Here is a 15,210-nt window from a genome sequence, read left to right on the forward strand (position 1 = left end):
AAGTTCTTCAAGTGAGGGAATGACTCTCCTGACATTCCTTTCAGGCTCTTGGAGGACTCCCCCCTCTCCCTGGAGCCCATCACCCTGTTTCTAGATGGGAAATTCCATAGATCGTAAAATTCCAAAGATAATACAATGCTGGGACTAAGCAATCCCAGTTCCTCCGTACAGATGATGGCTCTGGGGCTCTGGGAGGGGGCTGGGCCTTACCTGAGGTTCCCCAAGCCTCCGTGGCTTGGCCCTCTCCACCTCTGCGTACTCCCTGGCCCAACCAGGGGAATCCCTCAGCCTTCCTCCACTCAGCTTTCTGGGCTGCAGCGTTTGTAGAAGCAGTCTGCTTGGCTCCCAGTCAACTATGCAGTTCATTTCTCTGCAAGGCAATGGCTGGAGAGGGGAATGAAGGTGGGGGTGGGAAAGCAGGAAGCCCCCACCTCCCTGAGGGGTAGCGGGTGCTCTAGCCCTCCACCTTTGGGCAGCTGGGGGCACAACTGGGGAGAAGTAGTCATTCCTGACCTTGTCCACCTTGTCTACCTCATCTGGTTCTGGGGTACTGGATGCAAGCGTCCCCTCCTCAAACATCCTTCGTCTAACCTTTTCCAAATTCAGGTTGAGCTCTGAGCTTAGATCCCAGGAGCCCAGACTGGGGTGAAGCTCTGAGGTCTTCCAGATTCCTTAGAGACCATGAGTTTCCCGTCATTCATGGAATTGATGGGGAGACTGAGCCTGGGGAGAGGGGAGACTCAGAGCTGGGACCAGGTTGCATCTAGTTGCCAGGATATAGCATCTGGTGAAATATCAGGAAGGGGCTGGAGGGCTGATTATTTTGGAGGTTACCCATGACACCGTTATAAATCCCCTAGGCTGAGTGAGCGTCTGAACTCGGTTCCTCCTTGACATGGACAGGGAAGGGGAGGGTCCCAGCTCAGGCATGAAGGAAGAGGGAGGTGCCTCGGGCGGAGAGTGATAGGCTGCAGCTGGGAAGTTGGCCTTGAAGCGAGAGGAAGGAGGCGAATTCATACACAGCCAGATTAGTCAAGAGGGGCCATGGATGAGGGCAGTGTGTCTGGAGGCTGTTGTGGTAGGGGGCACCCTTGAGGTGCCTGTCCCCACCCTTAGTGCCTCAGATTATTCCTATTGGACAAAGACTCTCGGAAAGTAGTTGACTCTTAGGACTCTGTTTATATTACTGGGCTGCAGGATGCTAGCCCGGGGCCTTTGCAGAGAAAGTGGACATAAGGCCCCAGCTGTTATAAGGGACGTTCAGATATGGCCTGGGAAAATCTAGTGCCATGAATAAGCCTTGGACTTGAAGCCAACAAACTAGGTTCCAGCCCTTGTTTGGCCACCACTCTGCTGTGTGACCTTGGCGAAGACCCTTTGACTCTCTGGGTTTAGTCTTCCCAGCTGTTTCATGGTCCCCGAGGGACTCTGTAAGCTCAGAACATGTAGAAATCTAAGGGAGAGAGCTCTGACTACCGTGGTGGCCATAGAAGAGACACGCCCTTGTTCAGAGGAGGCCGAGTACTCCCTTGACTGCACGTGCAGCTCCAGAGGCTCGTGCAGAGTCCAGTTGGAGTCTGAAGGGTGGAGAGTTTCCCTTAAGCAGGAGGAGTCCCAGAAGGTTCCCTGGAGGAAGTGGCGTTAAAGCCAAGTCTTGAAGGATGGGTTGGATTTCATCTGGAGGTGATGGATAGGAAAGGCATTCCAGATGATGGAACAGCAGGGCATAGGCAATGTGAGGAGGAAGTACCAGGCGTGGGGCAGGGCAGCCAGTAGCTGAGTGTGCTCTGAGTCGAAGGAAGCAAGTGTGGGAGGGGCTGGTGGGGCCAGGTGCAGAGAGTATGGAGAGGTGATCCAATTCAAGGGCTTGTGCTTGGAAGCTGCACATCTGAGGTTTGTCCCTTAGCAGCCATGTGACCTGGGAAAGTTGTAAAACTCTCTGGATGGCAGCTTCCTTGTCTTGAAAATGGGAATCATGGTAGCACCTATTTTGTGGGTTAAAAAGATAGAATGAGGTGATGCACAGAAAGAGCTGAGCACAGGGCCAGGCATCAAGAGAGCCTTTCTGCAAGCAGCTGCTGTGGCCATACTGCTGAGACTCTGCTAGTGGAGAAGACCCAGCGGGCGGGTGGAAGTGCCAGGCCTTGCTTTAGGAAGTGGGATGCTCCTCTTTTCCCCTCATCTCTTTTTCTCTTTTGCCTTTCAGGGTCCTCCTGGGCCTTATGGAAATCCAGGCCTTCCTGGCCCCCCTGGAGCCAAAGTGAGTATATGCCGTGGGGTCTGGAGATACAGCCATGGGGTGGAAGCTGGGGTTTGGGCCCCGCACTGGGGGAGGCTTCCTTCCTTAGGGGATCCTGGCAGGAAGGCCTCAGAGTCTCCGTGGAGGATCCGTGTCTAGGCCACCAGCACTCCCAGAAGGTCTCCCAGGTGCCAGGCCCCATACTGGGCTGGAGATGCAGTGAGGAGTTCGGAGTTTAGCAACTGGTGGGGAGGGGCTGGGGTGAGAAGGAACCTAGGGTCCTCAAAGCGGGTGGGAAGAAAGATCATCTGCTGCTAAACAGGGGAGGGCCTTGGAGATCCAGCCTCAGCGTGTTACTGGGTCACAGGACACACCCTGGGGAGGCAGGTCAAGTTTTGAGCTGGGGAGGGATGTGGAAAGATCATGTTTGAGAAAAATCCCTGGATGCCGTGTGGAAGGCGGGCTGGGGGGCTGGGGACCAGAGTAGAGGCAGGGAGACCTGGGGGTGATACAGGCCAGCGTGGGGTGCAGGAGGAAGGGAATGGGTGCCTCGGCGATGTGGAGGGGAGATGGAGAGGACTCAGGGATGGACAAGAGGAGAGAGATGGGGATTCTCTCTTTAGCCTCAGTGGCCAAACCAGGGAACCAGAGGAAGGAATGTTACATTTGGGAATCTGTAGCCCAGCCAGGCAGAGAGATTCGTGGACATCCTGAAACTCAGGGGAGCTCTGAGTTGGAGATGGAGCCCTAGGGGGTGGCCAGCACAGACATGCCACCTCTGGACTGCAGATGAGACCAGAAACCCAGGTGACTGGTGCTCTGATGACTGTGGAGGCTCCAGCTCTGGGGCGCCGGGAGAGAACAGAGCTGTCCAGGGTGGTGCGTGGAGTGAGAAGCCCCAGGATGAGTACGGGGCCAGCAATATTAAGGTTATAAGGGGTAGCCTCAAGTGATGGCTGGAGAAATAGGAGGAGGGGTCAGGGGAGCTGAGAGCACAGCAATTGTGCCGAGAAGAGCACAGGGCAGGTTGGGAAAGGCAGAGGGTCTGCCTGGCTTTCAGCTGTGGGGTAACCAGATGAAGAGCATCCCTGGGCTTTGGCTGGCCCAGGCTCAGGGTCCTTTGCTAACCTGTTAAAAAGGTCCTGCAGCTTGAGGAAAACCATTAGCCAACTGGCCCCAGCTTGTGCTGTGATTGTCAGCTGAGCATCCTCCATAAGCTAGTTCTGACTCCTGGAGCTCTTTTTGGGACAAATGTACACAGGTAGCCCTGGATGTATGACAGTATGGTACCAGAGTGCTGGCGCAGAGCCCTCACACAGAGCTGCAGGAGCGCTCGCCTCTGCCTCTGTGGGTATGTGACTTCGGCCAGGACTGAGCTGGGGTCCTTTCTTGGAAAGTAAGCCCAGAGGCCTTGGGCCAGCAGCTGCCTGGAGGTGCTCTGGGTTTTAACAAAGCAAACACCGATCATGCCAAGCACTGTATATTGAACCCTTGCTCTGTGCTAGACGCTCTGCATGCACTTCACGTAGCCTCATTTGATCTCCACAAACACCGAATGAGATGGTGGGGTTACTGCACCCATTTATAGATGGAGAAACTGAGACTCAGGCAGATGATTGAGACCCTGCCTAGGCAAGGGCAGTGGGACCTGCCCCCATGAGTCAGGCCGAGGGTCTGAGTTCTCCTTGGGAAACTTCTGCTTTGCAGAGGCTTCTGGTCGCCCAGGCCTGGGTAGATAGATGCTGAGGATTAGCCACTGTTTTGATTGCCAGGCTTGCTCAAGAACACGCCTTTCTTGGCCTGCTCTGAGACTGTCTGGTCTTTCCCCCACTCCCCCACCACTCCCAGACTTGACCCCCTGCTCCTATGGTAGCAGATGCTCCATCAGCTTCTCACCTGTCCACACCGGCCCCAGTCTGGCCTGCAGCCCACCCCTCATCCTGCTAGCAGATGTAGGGAAACAGGAGGAGAACCTAGCAGCCGCTTTTCCTGCCATTTTGAGGAGCTGTTCTGAGTATGGTGAGGGAGGCTCAGACCTGGCAGATGAGCTCTCCTGCGGAACACAGGAATACAGAGCCCGAACCTGTGACTCAGGGCCTCATGGACAAGTTTCCAGCTTGCTTCTGTATAAACAAATAAGGGAGCGGGTTCCAGAAAATATACTGGAATGGGAGTTTTCTCCCAGTAGAAGTTGCATTAAAATGCCCTGGGGAAAAGTCATGCCCTTTTCCTGGACACTTGACTGGGAGTCTAAGAGGTGAGCCCAAGTGGATCCAGGGCAGTACAGTTGAACTGAAGGCCCCAGGCTGCTGGACTTTCGCCCTGGGCTGGTGTTCATCTGTGGTTTGGCCAAGATGGGGTTAAAGAAAGGCTCTTCTGGGACAGAATTCCTGAGATTGGAAGAGAATGTTGTGGATCTGCAGGAATGGGTGTGATTCTGGGGAGAGGGTCCTTGCTGTTTACCAGATCCTTTCTGGGTCTGGCTGTTGACCTGGTGGGACTCTAGGGCTGGCTCCCTCCAGGCCCGGTGCTGGCTCTTCCTTTTCCGAACAGTGTCGACTTCTAGAGCTGCCTCTGGGGCCACCCATCCGTTCATTTCCATTCGATGGGCAAACATTTATCAAGCACTTACTATGCGCTGTTGATGGAAAAATCAGCCCAACAGGCAGGGCCTGCCTAGTGGCAGGGAGCCCGCCCATCATCTGGATGGGTCACAGTGGGGTCACTTCTGTACCGTATTTATTGAGCTCTTGGGAGCTTATGACCTTGTGGGTTAAAGATCCCCCTGCCAGACTAAGGATGGGAGAGACTGGTGGATTGAGAAATCAAGAAGGGGAGACAGAGCAAAGATAAGGAATTTCATCCCTCTTGAGGTCAGGGGAGCAGAGACCCAAAGGGTCCATGACTTGATGGGATCACATGCAGTGACCAGCAGTGGCGGGGCTGAATTTCAGGTCCTTGGGTTTGCTGGCTGGAAGACACTTAACAGGGCTGTACAGATGGTTCAGGCCAGAGTCACCCTTCAGTCCCTTCTGCCCGCTCCAGAGCCAGGGCTTTCCCTATGTACCATGTATCCATACATTCCACATTCAAACCCATCAAGAAGAGAGTTTGCCAATTCCCACAGAGTCAAGATCAAGGACTTTGAGACTGAAGCAGAGGAGCCAGAACCACGGGTGGATGGTATTAGCTGACCTTGGAGACCAAGTGTTGAGTTATGTGTCCAGCAACCACAGTTGTCATGCAGGAAAGCGCAGTGGTTAAGAGCACAGACTCTGGAGCCAGATGGTGGAAGTTCACATTCCAGGTCTGTTAGTAATAACTTCTAGTTCTGTGGCTCTGAGCAAATTATCTGAATTTCCCATGCCTTAGTTTGCTCATCTGGAAAATGGGATAACAATAGTAGCTGTCCTCCCGGCATCCCTGGTTGTCATGAGGTATAACTGAATTAAGAGCAGTGGTGGCCTGTGGTGGGTGGTCAGCTGTCAACAGGTGCAAGGTGCCCAGCCTACAAGGGGGCACAGACAGGGACAGTCCCTGCTCTTGTGGAAGCCAGCTGACCATACCATGCAAAGGGCTCCACATGAGAGACACTGGGTGCTCAGTCCCCACAGGATGGCAAGTGATCTGGTCTGGGAGGTAAGGCCTGCCTTCCTGGAGGGTGGGAAGGCTGAATCAAGTCTGAAGGGCAGCAGACCACCAGGCCAAGGGGTGAGAAGAGGTTGGGGAGGGCAGCAGGCCTGCTGGGTGTGCTAAGACTTTTAGACTTCATACAAAGAGCAGTGGGAAGGTGTGAGGTTTTCAGCAGATGGGACACAATCAGGTGTATCGTTTTGCAAAGGCCACTCAGGCGGTTGCGGAAGCCGGGTCCGTGGCCATCAAGTTGAAGGGTGGCCAGCCTGGAGCTGCCCCTGGGGATGCTGATTCTATGCCAGGTGAAATCAGATGGGATGCAGGGCCCAGGTCAGGTGAGAAGCTCTGGGTCTGAGGTGGACAGGGCTCCAGCTGTGCCTGTGCTGGATGATGAGGCACCTGGCCCTTTTCTCCTTGGCAGCTGGCTGCCCTTCCCTCCTCTGCCCTGCTTGGTTTGCAGTGAAATACTCAGGATTACTGTGAGCCCTTGGGCATCTGGGGAGGATAGGCGGGCAAGAGGATCCATGCTTAGTGATCCGAGTGACTCCTCACAGAAGTCTCGGGCATCAGACCCCAGCCTCCCCTTTCCCTTTCTACAGTGACTGAAGTAGGACATACTCTTTAAGGGAAATGTGGAAAAGTCTGCTGCTGCTGCTGCTAAGTCGCGTCAGTCATGTCTGACTCTGTGCGACCCCATAGACGGCAGCCCACCAGGCTCCTCTGTCCCTGGGGTTCTTCAGGCAAGAATACTGGAGTGGGTTGCCATTTCCTTCTCCAATGCATGAAAGTGAAAAGTGAAAGTGAAGTTGCTCAGTTGTGTCCGACTCTTTGCGACCCCACGGACTGTAGCCTACCAGGCTCCTCCGTCCATGGGATTCTCCAGGCAAGAGTACTGGATTGGGTTGTCATTGCCTTCTCCGGTGGAAAAGTCTAGAAAGTATCAAGAAGAAAGCAGGCCTCCTGCTGTGGCTCTGTCCATCCATAGGCACTGACTGCGTTTTAACATCCTGTGTGTCAAGGACTGACCAAGAACCCGACATACTTTGCAGGGTGGATGTTATTACCCCCATTTGCAGATGGGAAAACTAAGGTCTAAAATATCTAAGTAACTAGCTTATCTCTGATAAGTATCAGGGACAAGATTTGAATCTTCTGCTGTCTGACTCCAAAGCACATAGTTTTAGCCCTAAATCCATTAGCTCCATAACCCTTTAGCTCTGAAGATTAAGCTATATATGTGTATACATATATATACGTTGCTGCTGCTGCTGCTAAGGCGCTTCAGTCGTGTCCGACTCTGTGCGACCCCATAGACGGCAGCCCACCAGGCTCCGCCATCCCTGGGATTCTCCAGGCAAGAACACTGGAGTGGGTTGCCATTTCCTTCCCCAATGCATGAAAGTGAAAAGTGAAAGCGAAGTCGCTCAGTCGTGTCCAACTCTTTGCGACCCCATGGACTGCAGCCCACCAGGCCATCTGTCCATGGGATTTTCCAGGCAAGAGTACTGGAGTGGGGTGCCATTGCCTTCTCCATATATATGTTACATATGTATAATATATACACACACACATGTATATACATATATATACATGCATACTACATATATATGAATAATTTAAAATATGCCTGTACATAAGTGCCATATAGTGCTTAGCTGTTATTTTATTAACAATTGCCTTGTAGAAAGACTGAACCAATCTATGCCACTGCTAGCATTAGAAGAGGATATTTGAAAAAGATAATTCATTATTGCTTCCAATACACTGCACTGATAATCTGTGAATAATTTTCTTACATTTGCTTTCTATTTGCATTTCACCATTTATGATTTTGTTTATTTTAGGGATTGGGATGTTGTCTTTTGTTATTGATTTGTAAACATCATTTGTGTTTATATATGAAGGCTTATTAAGGCTGCATGTATCTTACAAATTATTTTTGAGTTTATCGTTTGCCTATTGAGAGTATTCATGATGATTTTCACAAATGAGAGTGGTACCTATTTTTTTTGAACCAACAATAACTGACATTTATTAGGAACTTTTACAATATGTCAGAATCTGAGCCTTCAGGAAAGCCCTAATTTGGAGAGCACTCTACCGTAAGTAGAGGCTTCCCTGGTGGCTCAGGTAAAGAATCTGCCTGAAATGAGGTGGACTGGGGTTTGATCCCTGGGTTGGGAAGATCCTCTGGAGAAGGGAATAGCAACCTACTCCACTATTCTTACCTGGGGAATTCCATGGACAGAGGAGCCTGGCGGGCTACAGTCCATGGGGTCACAAAGAGTCGGACACAACTGAGTGACTAACACTACCATATGTAAAATGTATGATTCTTTACTTTTGTCCTTAGACATTTTTTTCCCATACTAAGACCAGAGAGGTATTCACTGGTATTTCATTTTATAATGTCATTTGTACTCAAAATTTTAAACCATCTGGAATTAAAATTCATGGAAGTAGGTATGGGTATAGCTTTATTTTCCCTGCAGTAGTTGATCATTTATTAAATGACTTTTCCTCCACTATTACATGACAGACCAGGGTCTATTTTAGGCCATTCAAATATGTTTCATTGCTATGTTTGTATATTTTTAGCCTAGTAAAGTACTATTTTATGACAGTTATTATCTTTATACTATGTGTCTCCCTGCTCCACTTATAATGTTCTGGCTATTTAATCTGTCAGATGAACTTTATGCCCATCTTAATAATTTCCTTAGGAAAAAACCTCTCTTGGGGTTTTTCTTGGAATTGTATTAAATGTGTTTATTTGTGAAGAATTACCATCTTTAAAATATTAACTTTTTCCATCTAAAACCATGGCATATCTTCCCATTTGGTTGAGTTTTTAAAACGTCTCATAATAAACCTCTATAGTTTTTATTGCATAAACCTGGCACATTTCTTACTAAGTTTGTGCTTAGAAATTTTATATTTTTGTTGCTGTTATGAATGGAATATTTTCCCCATTATATTTTCTAGCTGGCTTTCAGCTATTGAAAAAGAACTATTGACTTTGTATATTTGTACTTCTGATGTTTATTTTACAACCATGCCCTTTGCTGAATTATTTTATTGGTTCTAACAGTATTTCACTTAGTTCTCCTGAATTTTTAGACAGGCACTCATATTGTTTGCAAAAAAGGACATATTTTTGCCTCCTTTTCCTCAAAGGTTAGTAGTCTTATTTGTTTTTCCTGCCTTATTGCTGTGGCCAGAACTTATACACACATGAAACAGTAGTAATGATGGCCAGAGACCCAGTGAACCTTCAGAGGACCTTCCAGAGCTGGGGCCAGATCCGACCCAATCCTAGCCCTAGAGTTGTCTCTTGAGACTCCACTGATTTATTTTCTCACTTGGGAAATATTTTTCTGATGCCTCCTCGGGGCCGGGCCCTGTGCTACGTACTCAGGATCGTGTATCTTGCAAAAGATGACTTGCACAGGGGATTTCTGGCCCAGAATTTTCCGGTCCTTGGTTCGCTCCTTCTTTGTCTCAGCCCTTCGTGAGGCCTCGTGTAACCAAAGCCTTCTGTTCTTTCCACTTCCCAACTTCACCTGCAAGAAAGCAGCTCATAGTTTCCATTCCCTCTCTGTTAGTAGCACTTCTGGCTTAGTATATACCTTCCTAACCATCTTCTAGCTCCTCAAGGCTCTGTTAACTAGAGTCTGCTATTCCATACAGAGGGAAAGGGACTTGTCCAAGATCACACCGGCTCATTGGCTGGAGAGCTGGGTCTGGCACCCACGTCCTCAACCTCACTGAGGTGTAAACAATTAATTAGACTTTATTATTCTTTATATCTCTTACTAGAGAATTTGCAGGAGTCTGGCTGGGAAGATGGATAACTTTCTGCATCCCAGAAGTCACACCTTCAGCTGAGCACGGGTGCCTTGAGCATCCGTGGAGCCCACACTGCATCTGCTTCCCTTCTTGTCTTCCTCCAGCCTTAGCTTGGCTGACTGACTCTCAGTCTGGGTCAAGTTCTCCCAGCTCCCTCCTGTACTCCACGTATCACTGGTCATAGTTGTTCATCTGTGGTGTATTGAAATGTAAAGAGCTTGGGCTCTGGAAGCAGACTTCCTGAATCAAAATCCCACTTATGAATTATAGGATCTTGGACAAATTATTTACCCTCTCTGTGCCTCAGTTTCCTCATCTGTGAAATGGGGATAGTGATCATGGCTCCCTTTTAGATTTATGCGCTGAAGACTTAGAAGAGCACTAGAAAATGCTAGAGCATTCAGCATTACCAGTCTTTGGTTTCTCCCTCGAGAGGTCCCCACAGGCACGACTTGTGTCTTGATCCCCACCATGGTATTCTCAGTGTACACTGTAGGATGTGTAAATGTTCAATAAATTTCAGTGTTCTTTTGTTGTTCTTGGGCAGGGATTAAGTCCCAAACACGGTGCTGGCTGCTGAGAGTGCAGAGAGCAGTCCATTGAAACTAAAATGCCCCCGGATATGGCCTCTGGGCAAAGGAACCAGTCTGGCATCCCTTCGGGTCTCAGTTTCCCCCTTTGTAAGATGACAGGACAGGATGCACAAAGGCCCCCCCATGAGAGCATTTTAAGCCCAGCTCCTCTATTGGCTGCAGAGCGAGGTGGGCAAGGGCGGGGTGGGTAGAAGCTGCTATCCTTTTTTGGCCACTGGAATCCTGGGTGGCCCTGGGCCTGGCCTTGCACATGGACATAAAAGGCATTGGAGCTGGGCTTGTGAACGCCGAGGCTGGGAGAGTGTCAACAAGGGGCTGCTGCAGCATGAGGCTGTTGATCCTAGAGGTGAGGCCCTCAGCAGTGACCTGGATGGACCCAGGTGGACAGAGAGTTGGGGTTCTAGCAAGGAGGGACTGCCCTGCAGCCTGGGGCAGCTGGAGGGCATGTGGGAGAGGCATCTAGGCTTCCCATTTGTACGTGAGGGCTCTGGAGTCAGATTGACCCAGGACCTAGTCAGACCTAGTGAGACATGGCCTCTTACCTGCATGCCACCCTGGACTATGACTCAGCCCCTCTGAATCTGGGGCTTGGTCCTGTGTTGCCACATGTGTGTGTAAGAGGGCTGGCGAGGTGCTGCATTGAGTGGGCCTGGCACAGTGTTGGGCACGTGGTAGGTGGGCAGCGAAAGGGCACCCTCTCTGTCTTAAGGTTTGGAATGCAGTGATTTCTCATGCAGTGACTGAGTCAGGATTTGGAAGATCTGTGTCCTGACACAGAAAAGAATCAAATGGGAACTAATTAAAGTTGGCCATTCCACCCTCCCCACGTGTAACATCTCACTGGCTCCTTGCCAAGAAACCTGGATGCCAGGCGGCCATGTGTGCCTGCACCCCTGTGTGTGTGTGTGCATGTGTGTGTGCGCGTGCATGTGCGCGTGCGTGTGTGTGTGCGTGTGTGTGCATGCACATGCGTGTGTGCATGTGTGCACGTGTGTGCACATGTGTGCGTGTGTGCGCATGTGTGTGTGCGTGTGTGCGCGTGCGCGTGTGTGCACGTGCGTGCGTGTGTGTGCATGTGTGCATGCACATGCGTGTGTGCATGTGTGCGCGCGTGTGCGCACATGTGTGCGCGCGTGTGCGCACGTGTGTGCACACATGTGCGTGTGTGCATGTGTGTGCGCGTGTGCATGTGTGTGCGCGCGTGTGCATGTGTGCGCACGTGTGTGCGTGTGTGCACACATGTGTGTGTGCATGTGTGTGTGTGTGAACATGCATCCATGCGTCTGTGCACATGCCTGTGTGTGTGTATGTGTGTGTGTGTGTGTGTGTGCTGTGCAGCCCACATTTTAAAGGTGAGGAAACAAGCTCAGAGAAGTGAAGTCACTTGCTTAAGACCCTACTGTGCATCTGTGGCTTAACCCAGGACTTCTGACTCAGGACTCAGATTGGGGAGTGAGCTGGGGAGTGAGGCTAAGGGACAGATCAGGAGACTGACTTCTCAAAGGACTGTCTGCTGAGTAATTTAATCAGGCCAGAGCTCTCTTTAGCTATAAGAGACACAGCTGGTAGGTCCTTCCCTGAGCACATGCTCATAGAAGCCAGGATCCTTGTGATGGGGATGCTCCCTGTGCGTGGGACTAGGGATGCTGGTCTGACTGGGGACATACTACTTGTCAGTGTCTCTGCTATTCCCGCCTATTCTAACTTGTTGGGTCCCAGGCCTCTGTTATGGGAGTCACAAATTCAGGGTCCTAGTCTTAGCTCTGCCAGTGCCTCAGCTTGGGTTCCTGGGCTGTCCTTTTCCTTCTCCAGGCCTCAGTTTCCCTGAATGTGTTATGGGGTAATAGCACTTCCTTTGTCCACTTCATCTGGCTATTCTGGGAACCTGGTGGGTTGAGGGATATTGCAAACTGTGAAGGGCTGTACATAGATTAAGTGGCTGTTAGTGCACTGGCTCTAGGTAATTTGAGACGGTGAGGTGAGCATCAGGGGCTAGGAAAAGCAGAAAGAATCAAGCTTAACTTCAGGATGTGTCTCTTAGAAGGTCTCTGAGAGCCCTGGGGGAGCACATCACCTATACAGTGGGCCCAGGGATCTACAGATTGGTGGGGGAGGATGCAGTCAAGCTGCATCTTGAGAATGTTTCTGGTTTGGCTAATGATGATTGTGGGGGGAGTGGTTTTCTACTTGGGGTGACTACCTGCATAAGGACCCAGCAGCAGGAATGTGCAAGTCCCGGGGAAAGAAGGACTGTAGTCTGGGATGGGGCAGAAGGGCCCCGTCTTTGAGCTGGGCTGGTAGGAGGAGAGCAGAGTTCTGAATAGGGTGGGTGGGACCAGATGATGGAAGACTTGGGACACCCAGGGGGGAGTTCGGACTTTGTCAGTAGGGTGGTGGGCAGCTATGGAGGGTTGCTGGAGCAGGGGAGTGATGGGATTGAAGAGGACCCCATGGAGGAATGTGAGTGGGGTGGAAGGGGAGGGCATTTAAGCAGAGGACAGGGATTTGAGCAGAGTTGGTGGGGAGAAACCCTCTTTAGAAGACGTGGCGGCCAAAGTGGAATTGTTTCTGTTTCAGGGACAGAAAGGGGACCCCGGGCTCTCACCAGGAAAGGCCCACGATGGGGCAAAGGTAGGTTTCCAGGGACCCCAGCGCTCAGGGAAGCGGAGGAGTGGATGGTAGGGAAACCGCCATGCCGTGGCATGGACCTCCTGACAGAGGCCTCTGCGTAACAAAAGGCTGGAGGCAGGATGTAGAAAAGGACGTGGTCTGTTCTCTTTGAAGCCCTTCAGCTCTCCCTGCACCAAACCCAAAGCTATCCCTGCTGCCTTCTTCCTATGTGCAGCCAATAAAACTGACAAAAAAATGTGACCTGTGGACATTCCTTTGGTGAATGTCCTTTGGCCTGATGCTCTGAGTGGGTTTTCTGCAGGGCCTGCGAGGTGGCCCTTGGCATCCAGAAGCTTCTTGGTGGCACACGCCCAGGAAGCTTCCAGCAGACATTCGAAGACCCCTCCAAGGTGGTTAGTTCAACACACGGATCAATGGATTTTCAGGACGTAGAAGGGAATGGGCTGGGGAGGCAGGGCTGCCTGACTCTGAAGGGCTGAGACCAGAACTTCTCCCATGGAAGAGAGAAGAGTTAGGCCCAAGGACTTCATTGCCCCTGAAGCATCCACCCTGTAAGTTAGGCAAGGGGCCTGGAGGGAGTGCAAGTCAGGCCAGAGCAGGGGAACCCAGAACTCTAAGTAAGATCGCCCAGGGTCCCGGACATCCATCCTCTGGAAGGAGTCCTTGAGTCTGGTTTCCTTCTGGACACAACCCCAAAGCCCTCCTGACCGGAAGAACTCTGCTTCTCAGCCCAGCCTCTGGTGCATGGAGACTTAGAGGTGGCGGCTCCTGTTGATTTCTCTGAGACACAGGAGGCTCATTCCTTCACATCTTCATGAGAAGTTTGCTCACTCAGCAAGCGCTTCCTGTGTATATACATCCACATGCACCCCCATTGGATCCTCATAAGCTTATAGCCCAGGAAGCTGGGCCTAGCTTGCCTGGGAGGAAACAGAGGCCCCAGAGGCGGCGGCTGGAGGCCACGCAACTGGTCAGGTGTAGACCAGACTTCGTACCCGGGCTGGATGACCTCCAGGGGCCCAGGCTTCTCTCCTGCTCCTGCGTTGTCTGCTCCTGGGTCTCATGGTGGTGGCAGAAATGCCCCCTACTGGGTGGCCACCATGTCCAGCACAGGCAGGAGAGAGGGGGTCAGGAATGTAGGAGAGGGATTGCCAGTTGGAACAGGTTGCGTGTTCTCCAGGGCAGTGGTTTGCAAACATAGTTTTGGCGGTGTAACCCATTCCCCAGATGGTTCCTTCTGCCGAAGTCCAACATAGAAAACAGATCAAATGGAGAGACTGAATTATGTGGGGAGGGGCTGGGTCCCATGCCTGCTCGGCTGCCCTCACCCTGTGCAGAGGACCTGAGTCTCCCCTGAGGCCTTTAGGCCTCCGTGAATCCTATTTGCAAACCACTGGCCCTGGGAGGCCGAACTTTCAATAAGTGTCTGCTCCTATTGCCCCATCTCACCCCGTTTTCTGTGTTTTTTTCAGGGCGACATGGGCTTGCCCGGGCTCACTGGGAATCCAGGACCCCTTGGACGAAAGGTACACTTTGGTGCTGATGCTTCACTTTGTCCAGTGGGTTTCCTAGCAAGCGGGGTCCTCAGACAGGAGTGCTATGTACTGCCTCTCCCCAGCCCTGGCCCAGATCCTCGGCAGTGGGCTGGTGGCCAGAGGGGAGAGAGGTTTCTGAGGGTCTGTGCTTACCCGGGGGCGTGGAGCACCTTGGCTTGGAGCAGGTCCCCCCACCATGGTTAGTGAGATGTGACAAGAAGTAACCCTGTCCTTCCTTTTGCATCCCAGCTGCTCCAGGGAGGTCCTGAGGGTGCTCTTGGTGGTGGAAGGAATATTGTCAGAGCCAGGAGTCCCCATAGGTTCGGCTCCACCTTCCATGAGCTGAGTGGCCTGGGACCTGCACATCCCCTCCCTGAGCCTCAGCCTTCTACCTGGAGTGACCATGACCTACCCCGTCCCCTGTCCCTGATCTCTCGGGGTCTGTAAACCACGAGCAAGGTCTGCAGCCTGGAAGTTGAGCGAGTGGGCTCCGGGGTCAGTTGCATCTGGACTCCACTCCCTGCTCCACCATTTGCTCGCTGTGTGACCTGGGGCAAGTCAGTAACCTCTCTGGGTCTAATATCATCCCTCCCATATACTGCAGGGAAATCTCTATAGAGGCAGAGTTCTCTGTGCATTTTGAGCTGTTCTCATCCTCCCCGACCTCATCACTGCATCAGTCAGGCAGGGGGTGTTACCTCTTTGGGGGAAGAGCTGCCATTTTCCTAGG

General features: G+C 51.6%; 1 protein-coding gene across 3 annotated transcripts in view; it reads left to right on the forward strand.

Annotated features, from left to right (window-relative positions):
- The window catches only part of COL27A1 (collagen type XXVII alpha 1 chain), a 153,262-nt gene that overhangs the window by 25,197 nt on the left and 112,855 nt on the right, over positions 1-15,210 (forward strand). For all 3 annotated transcript variants that reach the window (XM_059889056.1, NM_001206680.1, XM_059889057.1), the window contains 3 exon segments: positions 2,207-2,260; positions 12,892-12,945; positions 14,418-14,471. In XM_059889056.1, the coding sequence (XP_059745039.1) occupies positions 2,207-2,260; positions 12,892-12,945; positions 14,418-14,471 (162 nt within the window).

The sequence above is a fragment of the Bos taurus genome, chromosome 8 (genome assembly GCF_002263795.3).
Source record: "Bos taurus isolate L1 Dominette 01449 registration number 42190680 breed Hereford chromosome 8, ARS-UCD2.0, whole genome shotgun sequence".
In the NCBI taxonomy this organism is placed as follows: Eukaryota; Metazoa; Chordata; class Mammalia; order Artiodactyla; family Bovidae; genus Bos; species Bos taurus.